Consider the following 18,437-nt stretch of genomic DNA (forward strand, 5'->3'; position numbering starts at 1 on the left):
GTGGATTTAGTTTTAGTTAACTATAATAACCATTACATTTGTATAGCGATCTCCATCGACGTGTATTAGATGAATTCTGAATTGTGTTAGATGGACAAAACTGACAGTGTTTTTCTAATGCGCATGCAGCCATTGTCATTGTTGCTGCCTGCTTTCATACAGCAAACTACCAGTTCACTGTCAAAACTGTAATGAGGCCTGTTTTATTCATCATGTATAAAACAACTTTAAAATTATTATTAAAATTACAATATTTTATATTATAATAAAATTACAAAATACGCTTGAAATATTTAACATACACATAGCTGTACACTTAAAGAAATTAATAATACTTAAAAGCAAATATTTTTTTTTAAATGTACACTCATATGATGATATAGTTATATCTATCTATATATATATATATATATATATATAGATAGATAGATAGATAGATAGATAAGCTCTTGTGATGTTGCATCCACAGCAACAGGTGTCAGTATAGCCTGCAGACCAATTACCTTTAAATTGCCAAATGGTGCATCTTTTACAGTAAATTTAGTTGCAATTTTATATGCTCAGTGTTTCTAAACCAGTACTTATCTAACCTCTCACTCAAAATCATCATTCAGCATTAGCTTTCAGAAATGTTTGTCGATGAAATGACACTAAGAAGGACTATGCTGTAGAGTCTTTTAGAGTATGGTCTCCTCTCTCCTCCACTCCATAGCTTCCAGTGTAGCACTTAGCTCGGCCTCTTCTTTAGCATGACGTTCGCTCACGACAGCGATTTGCTTCTCCAGTCGCCACAGCTGCTCCTGATGCTTCTTTCGAGAACTTCTGTAGGTGCTTGAAACTTTACTGTTGGAAAAAAATGATTGCAATTATTCCAGCATACATGGGTTGTTGACATATAGGTGTACACAGATAATGGTAATGCTAACTTGACACAGATAATGCTAACATTTTGTAACTATTGTAATTGGTCTTACACCACTCTGAGCGGGATACAAACCAGCATCAACTGGCATGTGGTTCAGACACACTAACAAGGATGCTCAAGACCTCACTCACATCCAGATCATATAAATTGGTGTTTTTGCACCGTTCTGAATGAGATTCAAATCAACATCAACTGACTTGGGAATCAGGCTTACTAACAAGGACTCTAAACACCACAGACACTAGAGTCAGTTGCTAGTCCGCCTCTTGAGGCCAGGTGAGTGGGGTTTACCTGCACAGCTTTACTTAGGGCTACATAATGGTTAAACAGTTGATCACAATTATTTTGCACAAAAGTATAATCACAAGAGCACAAATCAAAAGAACATCAACTTGCATAGTTTGCTTTGCAGATTTCTATTGGCAGTGAGCGTTTTGCGTGCTGTATATGCGCCCCGGGCGCTTCATGTTTTAGCCACCTACTGCACCTCGTGTTTTTGTAGGAGCTCTCTGAGCGTCTGAAGTTGAAAAAAAAAAATCAACTCTTTTTTTTAAAGTTGATGCTATAATTCAAATCAACATCAACTGACTTGGGAATCAGGCTTACTAACAAGGACTCTAAACACCACAGACACTAGAGTCAGTTGCTAGTCCGCCTCTTGAGGCCAGGTGAGTGGGGTTTACCTGCACAGCTTTACTTAGGGCTACATAATGGTTAAACAGTTGATCACAATTATTTTGCACAAAAGTATAATCACAAGAGCACAAATCAAAAGAACATCAACTTGCATAGTTTGCTTTGCAGATTTCTATTGGCAGTGAGCGTTTTGCGCGCTGTATATGCGCCCCGGGCGCTTCGTGTTTTAGCCACCTACTGCACCTCGTGTTTTTGTAGGAGCTCTCTGAGCGTCTGAAGTTGAAAAAAAAAAATCAACTCTTTTTTTTAAAGTTTCTGCTAATATGACAGTTTCCTTAACAGCAAACCAAAGATTTTAGAGCGCTCGCGCTATAATCCTTGATTAGACTGACAGGACAGCTGATTCGGTGGTTGCCTAGCAACATAAACTGCAGAGCACTGCTCTTTTCTAAATAAATTTAAAAAAAGAACCAAAAAAAGATGCGGTGTGCGGTGCGGCTCACGTTTTGAAACCTGAAAAACGTCCTGTCTGATTGGGACCTAAGTAACCCATTGGGCAGAAAGCGTATTGATTCATGGAAAAAGTTCTGATTGGGGGATTTAAACTGTTGACATTTGGCAACCACAACCACAAATGCTTGTGGAGTCTTGTTGCCAATGCAAGATAATACAAATGCCAAATTAAAATGATATGTTTTTAGCACAAATAACCATCACAAACGATTATGTTTAATAAATCCAGAGATGCAGAAGTCATTATCACAATGAAAATACGATTCATCTGAACTGAACTGACTTGAGCTAAATAATGACACTACTGTCTTTTCAAGATTCAAGATTTTTTATTTGTCACGTACATGGTTATATAGAGAATATATGACCAGCAGTGAAATGTAAGTCAGGTCCGCTCCATGGACAGTGCAATTATTAAAGAATACAAACACAATTTTAGAGCTGCTTTACAGCAGAATCTGAACTTTATTTATCACTGTGAAGCTGCTTTGACACAATCTGTATTATATAAAGGTGACTTAACAGCTCTTACCAGCCTCTGTTACATATTATATCTGTCAGGATTGTTGTTAGTGAAGAGCTTGGGACTGTAGGGCTACCGAATAGCTTTATCCAGGTATATTAGACCTTAGTCTCAGCCTCAGATGTCACACCCACGGTCCATTGGCTGAACGTCTGATGCATATGGCACACAAAACTGGAAACACTTCGGGAGTTTCGAAGTCGTCATCGGATTGGTTGAATTATACATGAATTCCGGGAGACGTGCGTGTCCCGTTCTTTAACGTTCTGCCTGGAAACAAATATGCCGTGACGCCAAACCCCCTTATGTTAGAAGAAAGCCGTCATGTTGTCGACTGTGACAATGAGCGCTTATCAGGATCAACTGAACGCTGAATTTTCAAAAAAATTTGAAATATTTAACGTTCGCTGCATAGAATCTTTAAATACGTCTAAGAGTTTTACACACGGTCTGCTATTGTGGAGACATTTCCACGCCCCCAAACATGATGCGGCACAAACGTGATTGGTTGCTTTATCTGTCAGTCATATGGCCTCTTGGGCGGTCCTTGCCATTCAAAGCGGCCAAGGTTTCCAGGCCTTCTGCCGTCAGTCTGAAGGTCTGGCTACGCGAGACTAATTAGACCTTGGTTGTAAATGGCGTGATCATGTGACTATATAAGTTGTTACTATGACAATCATGTGAATGCAGACACTCTACTTCTTATGCTAATGAAAGTGTTGTGATGTAGTTTTGGATTACTTGTAGTAGCGGGAGATGCGTGCAATCTCCTCTCTGTTGATCCTCCTCTGAGTGGTGCTGTCTGCGAACGCCGAGTCCAGCGACTCACGTAAAGCTGCCACTCTCTTCCTCAGTGACTGTTCCCTACAGCAGGAAGTAGAACATCCACAGATCAAGTCTTTTTCATGAGCGTCTGATGTGTTTTGATGTTTTGTTCCTACCTTTGCAGTGTTGCTTGTAGTTCTCTTAGGATAGAGTGATTCCGAGGACCAGGAATTCCCCCTCCACCTTCTAGTTTTGCCAGATTTTCAGCAATTCTCTACAAACGAGACCAGGCATATCACTTTTCAGTTCTGAAGCTTTATGATAGCAAGAAGAGTTTAAGCATCTGGTAGTTCGACACATTGTAACTCGCAACTTTCTGTTGACCTTCATTGAAACACAAAGGTAAGGTAAATCTCCTAAACCAGGGGTGTCCAGTTATGCTCCTGGAGGGCAACCATTCCAGCAGAATTTAGTCCTAATTAAACACACCTGAACTAGCTAAATAAGGTCTTCAGGACCACTAGAAACTTCTAGGTAGGTGTGATTCTGGAAAGTGGCCCTCCAGGAGCAGAGTCCTAAACAATAGGGGTGAAGATATTATGATCTGCAGGATATTAAAGGAATATCATCTTGTAAATCATTCAGATTAAAACTCATGAGGTCACACTAGTGTTGACAACGGCACCAAAGAGCGCTCCATTTATAATCAATGAAGCTATCAGTTCTGCCGCCACACGAGCTCACTGACTGTGAAAACTCCTGTTATAATGAAAAAAAATCTGTCTTTACTGTACAGTGAATCTCTCATTTTCATTGTGTTTATACTTTGCTAGTTATACCGAAACGATTCGCGAGCACGCAGGATTCTGACTTAGACGCTCCTGATTGGTCATTGCGTTCATGTGCTCAACCAGCATGTCTGTGATTGGCTACAATGCTCAGTACTCCAAAAACACATAATTAGAAACCGTTGTCTCTCTTCACAGAGTGCCGCTCACACACATATGGGAACGTTTAAAAGCAGCTGCATATCAGCTGGTACTGGATCGACCCGGTACTACCAGTACTGCGGAAAGACTGGTATCATTATGTTTTGAAAATGTCAGTATTGACTTGGTACTGAAGTGCCCGTACTTTTGTCAACACTAGGTCACACATTTCAAAGCACCTGCTGGGTGGCTCTCCTCTCCCCCAGCTCATCTCGCAGACTGTCCAGGATGAGAGCACCAGCAGAATCCTGGGCACTCTGGACCATCAGCGCCAGGTCCAAACACCGCCTCTCTTTCTCCAGGAGCCGGAGATTCCCACGCATCTCTGACATCTCCTCCTGTGCAAAATTGACTCATGTTATGAGAATTTGTACATTTCAACTGTAAAGTAATCCTGATGAACCTGTATTGCATTGCATTCATAACATATATAAGTGCAACCCTTGTGCATCCTTAAGGGACATTAAAATCCTGAAAATGAATGTATAATATATAATATTTTATGACCGTTTTTTGACATGGACATTTTTGTCCTCTAACACTCACACCAGGTTGAAAACTGGTTCTGAATATAGAAAATTGGGGTAAACTTTTCATATGGCTCACCCTGACAGTCAGCAGCTCATACAGTAGAGCTGCTTTCTCCTCTTTGGTGTTTTTGGAAAGTGAACTAGCACGACCTCTGACCCCTGCGAGCGTGCCAGTGTCGGGACTGATCTTGCCCTCTCCTGCTGCGCCCTGCTGCGGGATACAAACAGCGGCCCTGTCCTGCTTCAGCCTGGAGATCCTTTGCAGAATTACACCGGCCTTGTCCTCAAACTCCTGTTCCGACAAGCTGCAGTTTACGGAAAAAGAGAGAGCGAAAGAGTGAGAGAGGCTTTTCAGATCTAAGACGATGTCAGATCATTTCATTATCAGACCAAATTAAGTGGATTGAATGATTGGTTTGGAAAGGTAATTGCATGTTAAGCCAGAGTAATTAATCTAATTAGGACTGAAAATAAGACCAAAGCTTTGCTGAGATACTTGCACTCAGATTCAAGCTGCATACCAATTTCCTTTGAAAATATTATGCCAAAGGTGTGCAGATGAGATATTTATTCATCTGATGCACTAAAGCAAAAAAAAAAGATTATAAAATAGCTTAATTTTTTCATTATCAGACCAAATTAAGTGGATTGAATGATTGGTTTGGAAAGGTTTGGAATTGCTTTGCTGAGATACTTGCACTCAGATTCAAGCTGCATACCAATTTCCTTTGAAAATATTATGCCAAAGGTGTGCAGATGAGATATTTATTCATCTGATGCACTAAAGCAAAAAAAAAAGATTATAAAATAGCTTAATTTTTAGATTAAGCTTACAGTTAAGAATAAAAAACTAAGAATTTTAAGTTAAATAATTTAACTAGATGTCCCAATACTTACATGCAGTATTATTCCAACTCAAAATCATGTACTTACTTACTGTCGAAGTACTTTTAGTGCATAGCAGAAGAATGGAATCGGGATACAACCTACAATTTTCAGTGCACTAACCTTAATATTGTATGCTACATGGGATGGATAGGAAGCAAATTGAGATTCAGCCTAGGATATCTCTGTCTAACTAAGGGTGACATAATACAGCACTTTTCTGGAACCTCGAATGGGACACCCTGCAGTTAGGTAGGTAGGGTTAGGGTTAAGTAACGTTTTTTAGGGTTAGGTTAAGTAGTCCATTGAACCGACTTAATTTCTCACATGAAATTTCATCAAGCAACAGTAAATGTGACCGCACCTTAAGAGACTATATATAAAGCAATAACCTGTTCGGTCTGGTCTCAGCAGTGCCCTCTGGTGGACTGGAGGATGCCTCGCCTGTGTCCAAGTTCTCGTCTGTTGACTTTGCGAGGTCAGACTGGGGTGTGCTATTTGTTTCTGTAAGAAAAAAATACCACTGTATTTATATGTGTGTGGTTGTACTTTCATGAGCTGTAACTCAAAGAGTGTGCAGCACCTGCATTCTGTTGTTTTGTGGCTCCGCACAGGGACAGCAAGTCTCTGTAAGCCTCCTCACACTCCTCACTGTCAATCAAAGAGCCATTATCAGCATACCACTCACACACGCACGCTCCTCCTGCCAATCTTAGGTGTGCTATTTGTTTCTGTAAGAAAAAAATACCACTGTATTTATATGTTTGTGGTTGTACTTTCATGAGCTGTAACTCAAAGAGTGTGCAGCACCTGCATTCTGTTGTTTTGTGGCTCCGCACAGGGACAGCAAGTCTCTGTAAGCCTCCTCACACTCCTCACTGTCAATCAAAGAGCCATTATCAGCATACCACTCACACACGCACGCTCCTCCTGCCAATCTTAGAGGCCAAAGGTCAAGGTTTACAATGTCAAAAAGAAACAAGAAAACACCTTCAGGATCAGTTTTAGAAACGATTATGATATAGACAAGTGACTAAGCGCTGATCCTGGATCAGTGGTGATTTTACCACTAGTGCAGTGTGAAACAGAGGTAAAGACAGCAGCACACCAGTATGCCAGAGCCATGTGTAGAGCCGAGCTGTCTGCCTCCTGTCGGCTAAGACTCATGCTCAGCTGCTCCGATTCTCCTTTCCTTTTGACCAGTGCGGCATTCAGACGCTCATTCCGAGCTTTCAGTCGCTCCAGACACCTGCTCAGAGAAAACACCCCTGTAAGAAGAGATTCAACAGTTCCAGCATTCAAACATTATTCAATAATTAGGATGAAATGTCACTCTGTAAAATCAATTGACCAACTTTTAGAAACTTCCCCGGCTCAAATTTTTTCTCAAGAAAGACAAGCATAAATAGTTTACTGAATGTATGTTTACGGAGTAATCCACTATTTTGTAGAAGGGGCTCAAAATGACAATTTTAACCTGAGGTTAGAAGCCAAATAACAGGGGGTTAAAATGAGTTTAGATAGATTTTATTTTTGCACAAAGACTGGTAGGTCTATTAGTAAAATCTGTTACCTTTAGCAATCTTTGCTGCATTATATGCTAATTTTAACAGTTAAAAAATGGGAAATACACTTCTTGTGTTTTTTTCCTGAAATTTGCATGTTTGCAACTCAAGATGTATCAAAGATATCTTAATGCCCTTTTAGACTTTAGTTCTTAACAATTTTTCTTCTGGTATTTTCATTTTTAAAGCCCCTATTGTTCATTTCCAGAGATATATGGATTTCATTGCGGCTCCTTGAGTGAATTATTAAATTGTACACATTTTCAGTGGTCAAAAACCAAATGTGGGTCACTTTGCATACAGATGATGAGAATTTTCTGAAAAACAAATAATGTTGAAATTTAAAAAATGTATCTTGTTTCACTCTATAAAACCAACTTCATAGAACATACCTGTCTGAGTGCTAAAAATACACTTATATGGTCAAGCTGAGGCACAATAACTTGCTCTCAGTAAGACTCTATATTTGAATCAGTTTCAAGAATATTTGGATGACAGGATTTTGTTCATTTTAACAGCTTCTGAAGCTACTAAGAGTTTAAATCAACCAGTTAATAACCATCCAGAATGCCCTAGCAACCGAATAGCCACTCAGAACACCTTAGCAACCAGTTAACAACCATTTTGAGATGATAGGAGATTGTCTGGGAGAGAAAGGAGGGAATGGAATCAAGACGGACTCAAACTTGACAACCACAGCTCAATATTTTAGGGAGGGTTTTGATGGTGTTGTCTTTGGATGCAGATCATGGCCAGTGTAATCCGAGTCAATATAGAGTAACAAAACCATTTCATCTCTCACCTCTGCAGCTTATCCATCTCAGCCTGAAGCACAGAATCAACAGTGCAGGGAGACGGAGGGGAGTCCGGCCTGAAGCCGGGCAGTTTGTGGGACAGCAGAGGGGATCCAGGATATGGAGGAGAGGAAAAGCAAGGGCTCGAAGTTCGACTGGAGGACAATGATGGACTGACAGGAGGAGAACGACTCACTCCATACAGCCATTTCCTCTTCAGGTCCACTACCTGCCAAAAGATGAGTTCAGCAACACAAGTTATGAAATTATAATTATATGGCTGAATTAAGAAATCAAAGTGTGTTTTAAAGCCTAATGAACATCGTTTCATCAAATCTTTAAAGATTTTTTTTTTTTTACTTATCAGCTGATCAATATATATTATTGTAAAAGTATTTAACTTACTTCAGACAATTATAATGTTGGCCCAACAACACATTATTTATGATTGCTAAAAATGCACTATATAATGGTTAAAGCTACTCTTTGATATGAATAAGAATATAATAGTGTATATATTTATTTTATATTATTCAATATTAATAATATTATTACTTTGAGGTGTGCCACTGATATACAATGTTAATTTAATTTCATTTCATTTCATTTCATTTCATTTAATTGCATATAGACTTTAAAATATTCAATCATATTTTAATATAATTATATGAAGACATATTTTAATATGTTTCAATATGCCTATTTATGGCACCATTAATTTATGTCCTATACCAGATGGCAATTTTACAGTTATTATTAAAATAATAAATTTCATAAAAAAATGATTATTCTTTAGTTTATTCTGTAGATAAAGTATTTTTTAAATATATGATGATTATGATGATGATGATAATTATTATTATTATTATTAAATAAGTTATTAATAAAGAACTTTTTAGATGTTTGCACTCTATTATGAAGACAATTCATTAAGTTTTTTTTATCACACACACACACACACACACACACACACACACAAAACCTCATCAAAACAAAATGTGGCAAAACACCACTAATGATGTTTTTATTTTAACTTTATTATCATTAATAACATTAATAATTATTATTATTATTATTATCCAAATTCCTAGAAATTATGATCATTATTTTATTAAAACAACGAAAGTATTATTGTTATCATTATTACTAATAATTAAATGACATTTTGATATAATAATTACATTATATCATTTTTAAATATATTTTTAATAATTCACTATATGTCTATTTATGGCACTATTAATTCATGTCCTATACCAGATGCCAATTTTACAGTAGATCTGTAGTAGTAAACCAGTTTTATGATTGAAAATGTAAACATTTTCTCTATTAATGATTGATTAGGAATCCCAATCAACCTTTTCCTGTAGCCACTTTTTCTCATCCTCAAGATCCATCAGCATTCTTTCAGCACCCACAAGCTCAGCCTGTCGGCTCTTCAAGGAGGTGTTGAGGTCTTGGTTGTGTTTGTACAGCGAGAGAACATCCCGCTGATACTGACGTCTCTCATCAGGGGGCAGAGCAGAGGGGTATGAGATCCCCAAATCCGTCTCCATCTCCTCCAGCACCTGGGGCAGATCACACACATCAGAGCTGAGGGACGTTCAGAAGCACATACAGGATCCTACGGCGGGAGCTACATCGGCACCTGTGTGGCCTGAACCCAGTTCTCCTGGGCTGCAGAGAGATGCTTTGCCCGGATTGTCTCAGCATTCTGAGTGTGCAGCCTGAGCATGTTCCTCCCCTGACCGCTAGAGGCCTCAAGAGCAGAGAGAGCCGTCTGCAGCTCCTTCCAAAGCCCACTGCTGCCCCCTGTGCAAAAGCAGAGGGGGGGTTTTTTTGTGTAAATGTCCAAATTGTTACGCAGTATTATATTATTATTCAGATACACTTAATAAAGCAAATACAAACAAAATATTAAAGCAAACTACCATATTAGGGAAAATGTGACAAAACACCATTAATGATGTTGAACTTTATTATTATTAACAACATTTATATTTTTATCAATAATTATAATGATTAATTAGTTATGAGCCAAATTCTTGTTTGAATAAATTTTTGATTTATTATTGTATTATTAAAATACAATTATCATTATCATTCTTTAGTGTATTCTGTACAAAAGTTTTTATTTTTTTAAAAATATGATGATGATTATTATTATTAAATAAGTGTTTCATAAAGAACTTCTTAGGTGTTTGCACTCCATTATGAAGAAAACTCAATAGGTTTTTAATTCTAAGTGGGTTTTTTTCCTCCCAACATCCATATTCATTCTTACAAAAAACTCATCAAAAGAAAATGTGGCAAAACACCACTAATGATGTTGAACTTTATTATTATTAATAACATTCATTATTATTATTATTATTATTATTATAACCCAATTTATGATATAAAAATTATGATAATTGTTTTATTATTAAAACAATAAAAAACATTATAATTATGATGATGGTGATAATTACTACTACTATTACTATTAATACTACTACTAATAATAATAATAACGTTTTAGATGTTGGCACTCCATTATGTAAAAAGCACACTCTAAAAAATGCTGGGTTAAATACAACCCAGTGCTGGGTTAAAAAGGGACAAACCCAGCTATTCATTGTCATGATAAATAAAAAATAACTTTTTAGTTGTTTGCACACCATTATGAACACAACTCATGAATTACTTAAGTTTTCTATTTTTAGTGTTATTTTTCCTCCTAACGTAAAAATGTATACAATTTCTCAAGAGTCTTAATTTAGAAAAAAAATACTTGCATGTGTAAATGTCATAATGTGCCCAGAGAAAATAATTTTAACGTTTAATAAGTAGCTTTGCATTTGGAAACAAAAGTCTGGCAGGACCAATAGCGCAGTAAATAGCAGGCTGTCCGTTCTGACACCGCATTTACTGTGATTGATGATGAGGCATTGTATAAACACAACATGCCTTCTGAGTCCCTGCAGATGTTCTTGGTCTTGGACTCCACAGATGCTGTGCCAGCGTTCACCGCCGTGAGGCTCGAGCCCTGCTGCGGGACGCTCCCACTGACCCGGACTGGACTCTTCGACGTTTCCATCTCTCTATGACAACACAGACCTTTTCACATAGTGTAGAGCAAGAAAATATATATTTAGTTTGCAATTGTTTGAGGTAGGGGTTACCGTGGTATTTGTAGGGAGTCCATCTTCCTGTTGAGGTCAGAAATGATCTTCAGTAAAGTGTTGACCTCCGTCTCACACTGCGCCAGTTCAGAGTCCGCTGACACCAGACTGTCCGAGCTCTGCAGGAACTTGACACTTATGTGAAATATTGCAAGAAAATCTGCAAAACCAGTCTTCACTTTAGATCAGACTTGAGTTCGGTTGGGATGACACTCTACAGTGGCCCAAAAAGTCTTTAAACACTTTCATTAGACACAAAATGTCCATCCAAAGGGCTTTTCACAATTCAAATAGTTAACCCTGGGTGATTCTAAACCCCAGATAAAGGGAATCCTATAAAGGTGAGAATGAAACAGACTCTTCTTCACTCTAGTTAATGTGTTTTCTATTACTATTTGACATTTTCTCCTCAAAGGCTGCAAGGAGCAGGGGAATGTCACGGTTTCATCTACTACACACATACTGAAGCAGCATGAGCTTTTCACCATTTCTTTTGAGAAAAAATACCATCATCACATCATTCACAGGTCTTTACGACAACCCGTCAAAATAAAAGTCCGGTTTAACTTAAAGAAATTTTGACAATATATTACTATTGCACAGTAGAATGTACTACTCAAAATAATAATAATAATACAATTATTTAAACTTTTTTTAAGGACTAATGATTTTAATGTTTTGTGCCTTCATCTTATTACTACCGTTTTTGATAATAAATCTGTATTAAATCATTAATTCAGAAAAAATTCAAACAGACAACTCAGAATTTCTAATAAATAAATAAATACATAAAAAAATAGTTCATAGGGCCCTATTATTATTTTAAAAATTAATTGTTTATTGTTGTATGAAGAGGAGCTGACACTGAACACTAACAACTAGACAGAATCCAAATAGTATGTTGTCTTCATTTTGAACATGTATCTGTTGTTGTATAATCTAAAATCTTTTTTTTTCTCTTTGTACATAAAAACAATATGGGTGTTGTTGTTTTCTACATCACCCCTTTGTTCTGGGAAATACAGTGAGAAAATAAACTCTCAAACTGTTGTTCTCAGCATTCAGTTATAAATATAATTTAACTATATGATTTCAGGACTTTGCTTACTGTAGATCTGCCAGGAGTTGAGGTTGGTTTGAAAGTGGTGACCATTATAAATTCTCAGCACTGCTACAAATGACATTTTGTGACTAAAACGCTCTTGATTTCTGCTGAAGTATGCTCTATGTTCAATACTTAAAAAAGCAATTCAGTTAAACCGGTTTACACTTTACAAAGTTGGTGTTTAAAACAAAGCTTAATGCTGTTTTTCTGCTTCAGATTCTGCATAAATCTCATCACTGTTCCAGAAACTCACCTCCATCATCAGGTAGTGTCCTCCTCAGCAGATGAATGAAAGTGCTTTCTAAGAGCGTTCCAGTGTGATCCAGCGTGCCGTCAGAGAGTTTGAGTGTCTCCTCCTCTCTTCACTGGGCATGTGAAGCACATCCAGATCAAACCCTGCTCTTCTCCACTTCACTGCTAAACCTGCTCCTGCTGAACACATTTCTTGATTGTCGTCTCCACCCACTGTCTTCTTAGATATTTTCCTGTTTGGGTTATTTTGGACTCTCTATCTCTGTAGGAGATTATTTGATAAATCTTACTGTTTATAAATAAATTATTTATAAATCCTCTTATTTTAATGATCATTACTACAGTGCTACACTATTTGGTGATATGGTTTTAGAAAAAATTCTTTAAGAAGACTAAAATTTCCATCACAATTATTTAGTCTCTGCTTTGGAGAAGCTGTATGCATATATAAATGAAACAGTTATTCTGGATAAAGCCCACAAAGTTTAGGGATTATTATTTAAATTTTGAATCTGAAGCTGTAAAAAAAAATTAAAATATAATAAATATATAAAAAATAATAATAATAATTTAAAAAAAAAATTTTTTTTAATAAATAAATATATATATATAAATAAACACAATCATTTAAATAATAATAATAAAAAAAAAAATTTTTTTTAAATAAATAAATATATATATATAAATAAACACAATCATTTAAACAAAATGTTATCAAATGTGTCACGTTATATGATGACATTTTCACTTCCACAAACTGTACATTTAACAGTAGCCTATTATTTTATTGTAAATCATGAAATCTAAGGTTAGATCTATTACATATTTTCACTGTATATATTAAGGGAACTTATCGTTAACCAATTAAAAGGTCTTGACTGTTGCCTTTTCACAGTCTCAGTCTTTTTTATAGCTAAAATTACTGTAAAATTTACAGTAGGATTTGTAATTCAGACAGACATTCAGTTGACTGAACCAAATAGACCCTTGAGGTACAATAAGTATGTTTATATATCGTTGTCTCGTTATTCTTTCTCTGACGTGTTTTCTATTTAATTTGGTTTTTGCTTTTGTTGTTGAACTGATGGTGCTGGAGGAGAAGGTCGTGGCGGCACGGTTGCAGAGCTGAAGCCGCAGTGACTCTTCAGTCCGCTGGAGGCGCTACGGATCAGAAACACTTCCGCACTCGACTCTGAATGACACCGACATAGAAGCGAACGAGGAAGTGTCGGGGAATAATATTGTGAAATCAAATTTAGATCATTTCCCCCAACTGAACTCATATTTTCATCTGTTGAATTTCGGTAAGTTGTTGTCATACGTTATTTCGCTATTCTGCTTGCGCTGCCTGTACAAGTCTCTTGCAGTCTATCATGAGAAATCACGAATGTTGATTGACTGCTTTTGCTTTATACAAACCAATATTTAAAAACGTGTTTTTAAACCAAGCTAATCTAGGTTTAGATTTTAAAATAAGCCCTTTCTTGTCATTTTTGCTGCTGCTTGCGAGTGTTTTTATTGAAATAATTTGAGAATGTTTGCTTTTAGTTCCTTTTTATTCAGTCGCCTTTAAACATTAAGTAAAAAGTATACACAGTATTTAGTATAGGTTTGGTTTATATTGTTATTCTTCGTTTATTGGTGTGATTTACTGTAATATGTGGCGTTCTGATGTTGCCAGGTTGTCATGGAGACCCCTGAGCCCGGTCAGGCAGATGGAGAGGAGCGGATGATGGAGCTGAGACCCAGGACCCGCTCCAATCCGGAGGGTGCAGAGGACCGGCGCAGCAGCACCGGCAGCCTGAACAACAGCCTGGCGTCGCCGCCGCCGCAGCCCGCCGTGGGCAGCCGTGTGGAGGGAGAGGGAGAAGCGGCCAGCTCCGACAGCCCTCCGACTTCTGCCACCGCCATCTCAGCCACCGCACCTGCAGCTGTTACTGCGACGGGAAGCTCAACGGCCAGCATGCCTGCCATAGCTTCTGCGGTGAAGGAGAGACCCAAACCCTCTCAGCCGTCCATGAGCACCCAGATCCCCCCATCAGCTGAGTTACACCTGCGGGCGCCACGAGTCAACTGCCCAGAGAAAGTGGTAGGTCTGTCAATAACTTCCAGGACTTCAGGATATGTGCATCTGAAAACACGTCTGTCAGTCAAGTTTTCTCGTAATATCTTTTTTTAAACAGATCATCTGTTTGGACCTTTCAGAGGAGATGTCTCTACAAAAACTGGAGTCGTTTAATGGGTAACTTTACAGTTTTTCCAGTTAAACCGTTTCCTTGGTGTATCACATTCATTTAGAAAAGACGAATGTATTTTAAACACATTTTCTGTAAATGATTTCTATTTCCAGGTCCAAGACGAACGCCTTAAATATTTCACAGAAAATGATTGAGATGTTTGTGAGAACCAAGCACAAGATCGACAAAAGGCATGAGTTTGCTCTGGTGGTGGTGAATGATGATGCCATGTGGGTGAGTGGACAGAAACACAGCTTCAACTACACTGTCACTCTGAAATTAAAACTCGCTGTAATTTCATTAATCTGTCTTTGAGTAGTTGACTCACTGATGGGTCAATGACATGACGCTCTTTTTTGTCTTGTTCTGTTAATTTAATCAGAAGGATTCAAAAAGAATGAAATTCTTCAAAAGCTAATTTTTTTTTATTTCATAGAAAATGCTTTAACAAAATTGTTAACTGACAGTGTTATTTAAGTATTATTTATATACTATTATTATTGTACTTTAGTATTATTTTATTTGCTTTTATTTTATATTTTTATTTTCATTTTAGTTTATTAATTTTGTTATGAGCTTTTGACATTTTCAGTTTTTTATATTTCTATGTAGATTTAATTTAATTCATTTTTTTAATTTTAGTACATTTAAGTTTTTCATGTAATACATACAGTATATATATATATATATATATACTTTCAGGTTTATTTCAGTTACAAATGACAATTTTCAATTTAGTTTAGTTAACAATAACAACACTGTTCACTGCTTATTATTGATATTATAGACAGAGAGGACCCTCATGAATAGAAAGTCTCTCAAAATATCAGATTATTTTTATGACAAGGCCAGGTTAGTTCAGGTTGTGAAATATCATGTTTTACGACTTTACAAAAACAAAAATAATTCAAATTTTTACCCTGAAAAAATGTTTTTTTGAAAACTTAAATATTTAAGACACATGCATGTATTCATTGTGTGTGGAAAATATGATAAATACCTTTTACTTGATGGTTACATCCAGCGTTATTTGAATTTTTTTAAATTTACTATTACAGTATTTACTATATTTTTTTTTACTTTCTTCTACTTTATATTTAGTTTTCATTTTAACTTTAGTTTAAGTTTTAGTAATTTAATGTGCTTTTGTCATTTTCATTTTTTTCCCAAATATTTCTATTTATGTATTTTTATTTCAGTTTTAGGTTTCGTAATTTTGGTACTTCTACTTAAACCTTTATTTCAGTTAGTTGCCTGGGCAACATTTCTGATTTTCATTTGTTTTTTTACATTTTTTGTTGACTAAAAGATATAAATGTTTTACAAAACCATATGAAACCAACATGAATATAAAGAACCGAAATAACATATGCAGGAGTAGTATTGCTTGACGCATAGAGCACGTTACACTGCTGTCAGTGCTTGACATTCATATGAACGACCACTTTACTTTGAATCTCTTTCACACACAGTTATCAGGATTCACGTCTGATCCGCGAGAGCTGTGCAGCTTTCTGTACGACCTGGAGACCAACGTCTGCGAGTCCTTCAGTATCCTTATTTAGAGAGTTAGGCTCATTTTTTGTGCTTGTGGAATCAGGTCGGTCCAGATACACATTAATAAGGGATGCAGAGGAAGCAGTGAGAATGAATCATGATCACACTGATCATTTCCTTAACTTTTACCTGTAGATCTGGAAGATCTCCTCAATGTCATGTGAGTAGTTTTTGTCTTCTGTGTTCGATAATTAGACTGCTATAGATTCAAATCCCTCCTGTTCCCTCTGTTTTCCTTCTCTTGTAGCTTGCAGAAAATTGAACTTCCTCAGATGGAGAACATTCAGACCATCCCACCTCCTTTCGTAATCCGGACTCTCCTCATCTTCAGCCGGCATGCTGGCATGCTTCAGTTCAACCCCTCTGATGCTGCCAAAGTGAGTTTGTTTGACACGTTACTACATAATTATGAGTCAATGACAAAAACACTTTTTTACAGTGACTTCGAAATCTGGGGGGAAATCTTTCACAATCATGCAAAAAGTTGGATTCCTATAGGAATTACTGGACTTTACCTGTGAAAGTTTGCAGAACTGTGGTAAATGTGACCTCTCCTTTGTCCACCAAATCAGTCATGCGTTGCAACCAAACAGTGTACAAAAGTATACAGAAAAAAATAAAAAACAACATATGAAGTGATATCAGTGACGACCCCTAAAAACCTTCTCATGACTGTAAGTTATGTGGTACAACTCCTTCAAAAAAAGATATGTATAAATTAATAATTTATGAACATTGGTTAAAAATGCTTTTTATTTTGAAATATATATATATTAAAATACTTTTTGGAAATAATCATGAAGATGTGTTCATCCACATATATTCAAATTGTAAGGAAAATTACTTTTTAATTAATGGTTACACCACATTACACTCATTAAAATTAAACTGAATTTTTATTGAAAATAGCATGTTTTTCAAAACCATATAAAATCAACATGGACGCAAAAATTATTTATCGTTCAGCTTTAAACAAAATTAATTCTTGAGAAATTTAGTTCAAAACAGGGTTATTATAGTTAACTAAAACTAAAACCATAAAAAAAAAACATTTTCATTACTTGGAAAAAAAAATGTTAACTGAAAATAAATAATAATAATACAAAATTGTATAATAATTTAAAAAAAAACTACAAAGGCAAACGACTAAAACTTAAATAAAATGAATTAAAACCATAGACATTTAAAAACCAAAACTAGTATAAGAAAAGGGAAAATGACAAAAACACACTCAAAATTAATCAAACTTAACCTAAAATTAACATTAATGAGAAAATATAAAAATAAAATATTAAATATTAACAAAAACTATAATGCTACCTTAAAGGGATAGTCACCCAAAAATGAAAATTTGATGTTTATCTGCTTACCCCCAGGGCATCCAAGATGTAGGTGACTGTTTCTTCAGTAGAACACAAACGAAGATGTTTAACTCATTTTTAACCGTTGCAGTCTGTCAGTCTTATAATGTAAGTGAATGGCAATCACGGCTTTGAGAGTTAAAAAAAAGAGATAGGTGGCGGTAATGCACTTATAAGTCTGCGATCTGCCTTAAATCAAGAAGAAGAAGAAGACGCGTCACGCACCGGCTTTTGAGAACGCGCTCAGGACAGTTCAGATATTGCGTGAATCAGAGGTAAAAAACGATATAAATACTGTTCAGTTAAAACATTTTCATTACTTGGAAAAAAAAATGTTAACTGAAAATAAATAATAATAATACAAAATTGTATAATAATTTAAAAAAAAACTACAAAGGCAAACGACTAAAACTTAAATAAAATGAATTAAAACCATAGACATTTAAAAACCAAAACTAGTATAAGAAAAGGGAAAATGACAAAAACACACTCAAAATTAATCAAACTTAACCTAAAATTAACATTAATGAGAAAATATAAAAATAAAATATTAAATATTAACAAAAACTATAATGCTACCTTAAAGGGATAGTCACCCAAAAATGAAAATTTGATGTTTATCTGCTTACCCCCAGG

The 18,437-nt window shown here is 36.1% G+C and overlaps 2 protein-coding genes across 2 annotated transcripts in view; one reads left to right on the forward strand and one right to left on the reverse strand.

Moving 5' to 3' along the window:
* Positions 1 to 419: 419 nt before the first annotated feature.
* On the reverse strand, positions 420 to 12,473 carry LOC107757915 (colorectal mutant cancer protein). Its single transcript, XM_016575521.1, has 14 exons — positions 12,398 to 12,473; positions 11,290 to 11,449; positions 11,075 to 11,208; positions 9,774 to 9,937; positions 9,484 to 9,693; positions 8,134 to 8,354; positions 6,875 to 7,015; positions 6,577 to 6,644; positions 6,159 to 6,270; positions 4,958 to 5,186; positions 4,531 to 4,689; positions 3,539 to 3,636; positions 3,339 to 3,461; positions 420 to 843 (listed from the first exon to the last, which is right to left on the reverse strand). Exons 1-14 carry the CDS (start codon positions 12,471 to 12,473, stop codon positions 678 to 680), a joined length of 2,061 nt encoding a protein of 686 aa, XP_016431007.1. The 3' UTR covers positions 420 to 677.
* A 1,297-nt stretch (positions 12,474 to 13,770) lies between these two features.
* The window catches only part of babam1 (BRISC and BRCA1 A complex member 1), a 6,184-nt gene continuing 1,517 nt past the window's right edge, over positions 13,771 to 18,437 (forward strand). Inside the window, exons 1-7 of the mRNA XM_016575558.1 lie at positions 13,771 to 13,950; positions 14,328 to 14,735; positions 14,830 to 14,888; positions 14,997 to 15,117; positions 16,356 to 16,434; positions 16,576 to 16,600; positions 16,688 to 16,817. Coding sequence (XP_016431044.1) covers positions 14,334 to 14,735; positions 14,830 to 14,888; positions 14,997 to 15,117; positions 16,356 to 16,434; positions 16,576 to 16,600; positions 16,688 to 16,817 — 816 coding nt within the window. The 5' untranslated portion in view covers positions 13,771 to 13,950; positions 14,328 to 14,333. The remainder of the gene's footprint in view (positions 13,951 to 14,327; positions 14,736 to 14,829; positions 14,889 to 14,996; positions 15,118 to 16,355; positions 16,435 to 16,575; positions 16,601 to 16,687; positions 16,818 to 18,437) is intronic.

Source organism: Sinocyclocheilus rhinocerous, unplaced genomic scaffold (genome assembly GCF_001515625.1).
Source record: "Sinocyclocheilus rhinocerous isolate Xijiao unplaced genomic scaffold, SAMN03320098_v1.1 scaffold324, whole genome shotgun sequence".
Classification (NCBI taxonomy): domain Eukaryota; kingdom Metazoa; phylum Chordata; class Actinopteri; order Cypriniformes; family Cyprinidae; genus Sinocyclocheilus; species Sinocyclocheilus rhinocerous.

Coding starts and splice junctions, on each gene's coding strand:
- LOC107757915 (XM_016575521.1), bottom strand. CDS start 12,473: ATGTCATTTGTAGCAGTGCTGAGAATTTATAATGGTCACCACTTTCAA. Junction 8,355..9,483: donor AAAAGTGGCTACAGGAAAAG/GTTGATTGGGAT, acceptor ATCTTTTGGCAG/GTAGTGGACCTGAAGAGGAA. Junction 4,690..4,957: donor ATGAGCTGCTGACTGTCAGG/GTGAGCCATATG, acceptor AATTTTGCACAG/GAGGAGATGTCAGAGATGCG.